Source organism: Anomalospiza imberbis, chromosome 18 (assembly GCF_031753505.1).
Source record: "Anomalospiza imberbis isolate Cuckoo-Finch-1a 21T00152 chromosome 18, ASM3175350v1, whole genome shotgun sequence".
NCBI classification, from domain to species: Eukaryota; Metazoa; Chordata; class Aves; order Passeriformes; family Viduidae; genus Anomalospiza; species Anomalospiza imberbis.
The window spans coordinates 4,343,559-4,352,069 of record NC_089698.1 but is presented as its reverse complement, the minus strand read 5'-3'; the positions used below and the strand labels follow the sequence as shown (position 1 = coordinate 4,352,069).

Sequence of the window (8,511 nt, the reverse complement as noted above, 5' to 3'; positions counted from 1 at the left end):
CTGCAGCTCCCAGCACTGTCGTGGATCACCTCATGCAGGTGACACTGCCGGGGTGGTCACCTCCTGCTTCGGGAGGGGTCTCAGTCCCTCCTGGGCTCCCAGGAAGGGGGGGCTGTGCTCTCTGCAGGTGGAGATCCAAAGGAGGAAGCACCAGGTGCCTCCCTGGGCTCAGCTGAGGCCTTACCACTGTGAGCTGCCCAGTTTTGTCCTTGAAGACCTGAGGCTCTGGCCCCAAGGTGAACACCATGGTCCCCTCCTTCCCGGAGCCGACGCGGAACCGGAGGCTGGAAGCACAGAATGGCCCTGGAGAGCTCTCCCCACAAGAGGCTTTACTCTAAACCCCCTTTATTTCTGTTCCCCGGGCAAATCTCGTTAGAGGAGCAGATCAGAGCCTCCAGCTTAGGTGAATTTCCTAAACAATTGCATTATCCCAGCGAGCCCAAGGGGTTGATGAATGGAACAAAGCTGCCCAGCCCGGGCTTTTGAGTGTTCCTGGTGCAATTAAGCACTGGAAGCTAAGCAGATCTGACCTGGAGGAAAGCACTGAGCACACCAAATCTAATTAGAGCTGAAACGCAAAGGCCAGGCTGAAAAGCTGGAGCAGAAGTTCAGGTTTCACCTGCCAGCTCCAATTCCCAGAGAGGTTGGAGACACGGACTGCATCCACCTGCCAGGAGCTTGGGGCTGGGACTGTGAGGAATCACATTTTGGGCCTCCTCAATCCTTCTGGGAGAGGAGCATTTGTCCTGAGGTGACCCACAGCTTCCCAGCTGGCTTTCCTGAGGCTAATGGGATCCCCTGTGGTACCACTAAAGCACGACCTCATGCCCAGGTCACATCAGAAAACTGAAAAAAAAAAAGGGTTTAAAGTACAATCACCTAAAAATAAGTTGGATTTAGGCAGGTGGGGCATGGGCAGCTGTCAGAGCAGAGCAGCACCCCTGGCAAGGTACAAGGACTCATTAGCCTGGGAAAAAGGTTGGAATGATTTTTTAATACATTTTCTCCCAGTGCCTCTGGAAGTCTCAAAAACAGAGATGCTGCTGCACCAGACCTGTCCAGCTTTGGGCACTGTCTGCTGGGGTGATATCTACAGTCTTGACCTAGCCCAGGCCTAAAAGGTTTTCCCATAAAATTGAGCCTGTCCAGTGCTACCCATCCACCTTCCTGCCTTCCTTACCTTCCCTTTACCACTTTAACGAGGCTTTGCTTGTTGGCTAATATGCAGAGCTTGGTCACTGTCTCAAAGATGTGCTCACACTGCAGTATCACATCTCCCTGGAAACAAAAAAAGAGGGATAAAGTCACCTGGCATCACCCCAGCAGGTGATGGTGCAGAGAAACTCCTCTGGGATGCCAGAGCAGTGACTACCAAACAGAAGTGACCAATTTAAACACCTTCTCCAGGGATTATTTAGGATTTATTGGGTCTAAAAACAGGCAGAAGCGTGTCCAGAGAAGGGGATGGAAATGGGAAAGGTGTGGAGAATCAGCCAGAGCAGGAGGGGATGAAGGAGCTCAGCCTGGAGAAAAGGAGGCTCAGGGGGAATCTTCTCATTCTCCACCAGTCTCTGGCAGGTTGGGATTCCAAGTGAAAATTTTCATGTTGAGACAGCAAGGATGTAAAGGCTTGGCTGATTACACACTGAATAAACATCAGGAATTGTGTCATTCCAGGAGTTTATAGGATGGTATTGGAAGCATCAGCCCCGTGACCTCACTTTAACCACCATCCCAATTTCCTACCTTCTGCTTGTTGTCCTCGGGAACGTGAATGACCACAATCCCATCGCTCAGGTTACTGGTGGAGATCCCTTCAAAAGAACCCCAAAATTAGAGAAAAACCTACCAAACCCAGCTCCACACCACCCTCAGCTCCTTCCCCCACGAGAATCAACTCCAGCCCCATGTGGTTACAGGGGAAATCACATTCCTGAAGGAGGGCTCTGTCCTTCCTAAGAGTGGAAAATATTCCCATTCTTGGAGCAAAACACACAAAGCTCCTACTTTGATTAATTAATCTGAATTTTCAAAATATCTTCTGCAGATCCCTTTATGTCACCCATTGTCCATAGCACAATTCCAACAGTGGTGATTTAAACCCCTGCATGAGCTGTTTGCCCCAAACTTTTCCCTGGTGCCTTGGTTTTGGGAACAGAATGGGGGGAATGATCCATTCTACCCCTGAACTGTAGTTCCAACAGTGCCAGGATTAAAAAATGTCCACAAACCAGAGTAGGAAAGGTTTGGGTTATTTTTTTTCTCCCTTCTATGTCAGTAGAAAGTGATGTCCTCCTGCATTTAAACATTCCAAGGAACTCTTACTCATAAAATCATCCTTCAAGGCTTTGCCCACCCTCCAGGAAAAGAGGGACAGATCATTCAAATATCTTTGCAAGACAAAGTTTCAGAATGTCATCCTTCCTCAAGGATGCCTGGCAGGACAGGAAACCCCACAGCAACTCATAGAATCATCACGGAATGGTTTGGGTCGGAAGGAACGTTAAGATCATCCCATTCCACCTGTCCCACTGGTCCAGGTTGCTCCTAGTCCCATCCAGCCTTGGACAATGACTCCCACTGGTACCTTTCAGTGTGGAATACTCGATTTTCTGTTTGATCTTGGCCATCTCCACCACGTAGGCCGAGCTCTGGGTCAGCACCAGGAGCCGCTCTCGCGCCTTGAACCCGTTCCTGTCATATTTTATCACGGGGGTCACATACTGAAAACAACGAGTTGGAATCAGCATTTCCACTACTGCAAGCTCATGCTCCAGGGGTTTGGATTTTCCTGACTGGAAGCAGCTCAGAGAGGAGCAGTTCTGCCCGTGGAGCTGCAGGTCCCAGCTCACAGGGATCTGGATTCCCTACACTGGGAAATTCAGGAGGCAGAACCCTGGGAATGATGGGGCCCTGTGCCCTCTATGCCATAACCACGGGAAGTGCAGGGACACTCCAGCTCTGCTCCTGCCCTGGACAGGGCTAGGAATGTTCTTTAAGTTTTCATTAAAAGGAATCTTAAATAAATTTTAATTAGGTGTATTTTGAGACCTGTCTCAAATTTAAAAGCAAGGAAATGGGGGCTCTGCTGCTCTTCATCAGTCCCTGTGTGAGCAACCAGCTCCAGGACTCCAGTGAAGGTAATTCCAAGAGTTCTGTCTTTCCCTTACCTTGATGTTCTCCCCTCGGATGAGCTGCAGCACTTTGGGGTTTAGGTCATTCTCTTCTGAGGAGCAAACCAGAAAGAGAAACTGGGTGTGGGTGCCAGAGCCACAGTCCCTGTCAGACACTTCCCACCCCCCAGCAAACTCCAGAGAGCTCGTTTAGCTGTCTTCATCCCAACTGGCTTTTTCCCCTTGGAATGCTCCCTTCCAGACAGAGGGTGGTCACCTCCAGCTGCTCCCAAAACTATTTTGGTGACTTTTCCTGCCTGACAAGTAAATTCACACTGGGAGTTTCTGCCTGTTCTTGAGTCTGCTGTTGGTTCAGACCCTGGTCCATCCCAGCCCCCAGGGAATTCTGCTCAGGTTTATGGCTTTCTGTCCCAGAGGGATCCCAGTACCCCCAGTTTGAGAACAATCCAGCAGCGATGTCACGTCACTCGATGTGACAGGGAGGAACTCCAGTGGCAGGTGATGCTGCCTCTGCCAGGAGGGAATTTCTCTTGGAAAAGAGTCCTGGTCAGGCAGGAATTTACAGAGCCAGGAGCACGTGGCTCCAGGGGCTTGCTGAACTCACTCAGGCGGGTCTCTGGAAAGGGCTGGCTGAGGCTCTCCAGGTACCCCTCCTTTTTCCCACTGAACACAGCGCTGGTCACCACCTTCTGCTGCAGCTGATGGGAGAAGGAACAGCCTTTACCCTCAGAATTCCACCACTGGGAACATCAGCAGGGACAATGCAAACGCTGCTACTCCACAGCATCCTTCTGCTCACACACTGCCCACCCGACTCATGGAATCTTGGAGTTGTGCTGCTTTTCTTCCGGCAGCTTTGGGTTATTCCGATGTTACCCCAAATGAAGGGGCAGCAGGGAAAATCCTACAGATTTTTTATATTTATGGATCTTTTCCAATTATATGGAGAGCAGATTTCATGCCATAAATTAAGCTCCACCTGTCTGCTCTCTCCATTATGAGGGACACTGGAGGAAATCCCTGGCTCCAGGAGTTTGCTGTCCTATGATGAGAAGTTTGCTCTTATCCCTGAGGGACTGATTGGAGCAGCAGGATCAGAAGGTGCTGCCTGTGTCCCAGGTGATCCTTAGGGATCACACCTGTTTGAACTCCCACATTTGCATTCCAGGGGTTGGTTACCTGCACTTTCCTCTCGGCAGTGAGCCCTCGGCAGTATTTCCTCACCAGGTTCCTCATGCAGATTTTCCGGAGCATCTCAGATGTCTGCATTAATAAACAGGAAAAAATAAAGTAGGGAAGTTGTACAAGCAGCTCTGCCTGTGCCATGAGCCTAGAACCCTCTGGGATTAATTTTGTCTTTATTAGGGCTTGTGAGTTCACTCTTCTGTCAGTGCATTTTCCCTTTTTATTGCTTAAACCAACAGGGAGCTTCCTCACTTCTCTTGGAAAGACCAACCACTGTGCTATTCCACCCATTCCCACCCAAACACAGCAGATCTTGGGGTTTTCCAAAGGCTCTGAACAGAGGATGAGCCAGCAGCAGATCATTTTCTCCCACCTGGAATGTGCACACACATGGCCACCAAACAGGGCTCACTTCCACCTCTCCCAAAGCCTCCAGAACCCCTCACCTCTTCCAGGATGGAGGGAGGCTGGAGCCAGCTCTTGTCCAAGACATTTTTTGGGAGGTGGTCTCGGAGCTTCATCAGGTAGTAGTACTGTGAAAGCCTCACGAAGTCCCTGTTCTCCGGGCAAAGGGGTTTCTTCCGATTGATGAAGCCGTTTATGAACCTACAGAAAATATCCCATGACCTCCAGAAATCCACGGAAATGAAGGGAGGGACAGATGAACACAACAGGCTAAGGATCACTGGTGTTAACACTGAGGGTCAGCCATGGAAATCTCAAGCTTTAAAATATCCCCAATATTAAACTTGGTGTTTACTAAGTTTTGTTGGCCAAACCACAGCGCTTTGGAGTTCAGAAGGAATCAGCTCAGGAGCTGGGTTTAGGGGAGTGGAGAGGGAGGATGAAGAGAATGGAGGGGCATGAAAAAAATTAAGATGAAATTCTTCCCTGTGAGGGTGGGGAGGCCCTGGCACAGGTTCCCAGAGAAGCTATGGTTGCCCCTCGATCCCTGAAGTGTCCAAGGCCAGGTTGGACAGGGCTTGGAGCAACCTGGGATAGTGGAAGGTGTCCCCTTGGCAGGGGGTGGGACTGGATGGGCTTGAAGATCCCTTCCAACCCAAACCATTCTGGGATTCTGTGGTTGGGCAATATGGCTGGGACAGTTACTTCCTGATGGTCTGCACTGCCCACGTCCTCTTCTTGGCCGCCCTCCGTGCCAGGGCTCCTCTCCAGCAGGCCTCCAGCTTGATTGCTGCAAGAGGGAATCAGAGCTGGGCCTTGGCCTTCACATTCACCCAGCAGAAGTTAAAACTGGTTATTTTGCAGCTCTAAAAACCAGCTGGTGGGAACAAGTCTGGAACGTTTTCTTCTCCGTGGTGGATCAAGTTCCACCTGTGCTGTGGGGCTCAGCACCAAGGCCAGGCCTTGTCCCTGCTCTGCCTCCTGCTGTCCCTGCCCACAGCCCAGAAAGGTGCTCTGAGCCTGCCCTTTACATCAGCCTGCTGTGATAAGAGGGGTTTTTTCCCCCAGCAGCTGAGGATCAACCCCCAGGTAGCCCAGAATGTCCCCAGTGTGTGACAGAAGGCGCTGCTGCTGCTCAGAGCTGCTCCCACAGCTGAGGCCAAGAGCAGCTCGTGGTGTGAGGGTCCAAACAGAACTAAAGGAACATCTGGAAAAGCTTTGGGAATGTTCTGGGTGCAGCTGCCACTTCCTCTGACCCAAACAGCACCAAGTTCTGCCCAGAGCACCACAGATTTGGGACCTCCCAAGGCTCCAGCCCTAAGAGAATCCCCCATTGCAGAGCCCGTACCTGCTTTCCTCTTCTTCTGGTACGCTCTTTTCCCAAGGAATCCTTTATATTTGGCCTGGAGTCTTGAAACTGGAAAGAAGGCAGAGACATCACTGGCACCTGCAGGGTCAGGGTGGTGAGGAGCCGAGCTCCTGCCCTCCATGGCACAGGGGACAGAGGGGCCACAACGCCAACGGGACCAGAAGCAGCCCCTGTAGGTACCATGCCCTTCAGTTATGCTTTTCAAGGAACAGGCACCCCTGGGATGAGACAGAAGAGATCCCAATCCCAAGGGAAAGGCTCTTGGTGCATCAGGGCATGGACAGGGAGGTACTCATAGGACTGAGGAGCTCCAAAGAAGTCACATATCCACAACTCAAGCAGGGATTTCCCCCCAGCCTGGAGCAACTTTACTGAGTTTTCCATGGATTCTGAGAGCTATGCAGGCCAGGGCTGGGAGAAACCTCAAAGCCCATCCCATTCCACCCCCTGCCATGGGTTGGGACACCTTCCACCATCCCAGGTTGCTCCAAGTCCCCCCAAGCCAGAGCCAGGAAGAAGTTCCCAGACCACACTTACTCAGCAGGTGCTTTCTGTACTCAAAGGCATCTTCCGTGGCAAACAGGGTCTTTGGGAAACGGATGAATATTTTGGTTCTGAAAAAGAGACCAGGAGCAGGTTATCCATGGTGAGCCATCCTTCCAGCTGCCCTGAGCAGGCTCAGAGCCCCCCAAACAGCCTGAGCTGCCTTGGGCTGCCCAGGGAAGCAGGAGAAGCTGGAGCCCTAACACACAGATGGAAGAAATGAGGCTGGATTCAAGCTCCCATGGAAACAGGTAAAAATAATGAGGAAATTTGTGCATCTGGGGTTTTATCTCTCTCCTTGCTCCTGTCACAGACAGGACAGAGGACCCAGGACAGCAAACACTGAGCAGCCAAAGCAAGGAATTTACCTTCCTAATTTGTACTCCTCAGGCTTGTAACCAATGTGTTTGATGAGTCTCTCCACACCCTCTGCTGCTGGCCCATGCCAGTGTGGCCAGGTAGCTGGACAGAGACATTTGTACCTGAAACATCAGCAAGACATCAATGCAAACTACCTGAAGTGTGAGGAGACCCTTCCTGAAACTACCCCTGAAATTCCCTCTGCTTTACTCAAGGCAGAAGATGCCAACGCAGCTCAAACTGATGCAGACAGGACAAAGGGTATTTCTGAAGCACAAGGGGTTCTGCTGGCAACTCTCACTACTGGGGCTGGAGTTTTGCTTGCTCTGCAGCCCTCAGGAGGGCAGGATTACCTGGCCAGAGGGGAAGCAGCTCGCTCACCTTTGCAGGAAGAGCTCGTACTTGCGCCGGTACGCGAAGCCGGCCCGTCTCACCCGCAGGTGCTCCATCAGCCCCAGGTACTTCACCTGGTGTCGGATCAGGAAATCATCAAACTTCCCTGCAGCAAGAGCACACCTCCACTGGTCAGCTCTGTCTGGGGAAGCTCACCCACGTGCCCGTGTGTTGGGGGACATCAGGAAGGAAACAAATCCCCAATTACCCACGGGGACAAATCTGCTGCCAGCTTAACCAAGCTGTTTAAACACAAACACATATCCACAACATACACACACTGCACCCTGCTCCAAAGAAATCCCTCTGTCCATTCCTTGGACTCAGCAGAGCCTTCAGCCCCAGCCTCACCAGGCTCCTTGTTCTCATTGGGTTTGATGCAGCGGATGTACGAGGGCTCCTTGGACATCAGGATCTCAATCAGACTCGTCAGACTGTTCTTGAACTGGGTGGCAACCTAAGACAGCATCAAAAGGACCTCCTGAGCTCTGGAACTCTTCCCTGCAGGAAAGGAAATCAACTCCCTGCATCCAGCTTAAGCCTGGAAGCAAAAGCTGATGGTGCATTGGTAGCCTGGAGTTTTTGGAGTGTGGTCAGTTGTGGCAGGGCTGAGCTGGAGCATTTGAGCCCTGGCCATGCAGCTGGACACACCAGGCAGCCCTTCAGAGCCCCCTGCTCCTTGGGGGACGTGCTATGGGATGTCACTTTGCTGGCTGCTGTCTCAGCAGCACCACTGCTCCTCTGTCAGGGAGCTCTCAGGGGTGGATGGCAGTAAAAACATCCACCAAGTGCAGGAGTCCCAGAATCCCACAATTTATAGGGTGGGGAGGGACCTCTGGAGATCATCCAGTCCAGCCTCCTACCAAGGCAGGGTCACCCAAAGCAGGTGGCACAGGAATGTGTCCAGGGGGGTTTGGAATGACTCCAGGCCCTCCCTGGGCAGCTGTCCCAGGGCTCTGCCAGCCTCCATGGAAAGCTCTTCCTCAGGATGAGGCAGAATTTGTTGTGGTTTAGTTTATGTTGTGTTTTAGTTTATGGCCATCAGGACTGAGGAAGGGATCAGTGATTAAAGCAAGGCCTGGGGAGCTGAGCTGATATTCAGAATTAAGACTAAAGACAGAA

General features: G+C 51.6%; 1 protein-coding gene across 3 annotated transcripts in view; it reads right to left on the bottom strand.

Moving 5' to 3' along the window:
• MYO1H (myosin IH) overlaps positions 1-8,511 on the bottom strand; it is a 28,025-nt gene that overhangs the window by 1,000 nt on the left and 18,514 nt on the right. For all 3 annotated transcript variants that reach the window (XM_068208630.1, XM_068208629.1, XM_068208632.1), the window contains exons 18-31: positions 7,741-7,846; positions 7,378-7,495; positions 7,005-7,118; positions 6,631-6,707; positions 6,073-6,141; positions 5,430-5,514; positions 4,766-4,925; positions 4,314-4,397; positions 3,739-3,832; positions 3,171-3,226; positions 2,588-2,723; positions 1,747-1,814; positions 1,181-1,278; positions 185-284 (exon numbers count right to left, since the gene is read on the bottom strand). In XM_068208630.1, the coding sequence (XP_068064731.1) occupies positions 185-284; positions 1,181-1,278; positions 1,747-1,814; positions 2,588-2,723; positions 3,171-3,226; positions 3,739-3,832; positions 4,314-4,397; positions 4,766-4,925; positions 5,430-5,514; positions 6,073-6,141; positions 6,631-6,707; positions 7,005-7,118; positions 7,378-7,495; positions 7,741-7,846 (1,365 nt within the window). The remainder of the gene's footprint in view (positions 1-184; positions 285-1,180; positions 1,279-1,746; positions 1,815-2,587; positions 2,724-3,170; positions 3,227-3,738; positions 3,833-4,313; positions 4,398-4,765; positions 4,926-5,429; positions 5,515-6,072; positions 6,142-6,630; positions 6,708-7,004; positions 7,119-7,377; positions 7,496-7,740; positions 7,847-8,511) is intronic.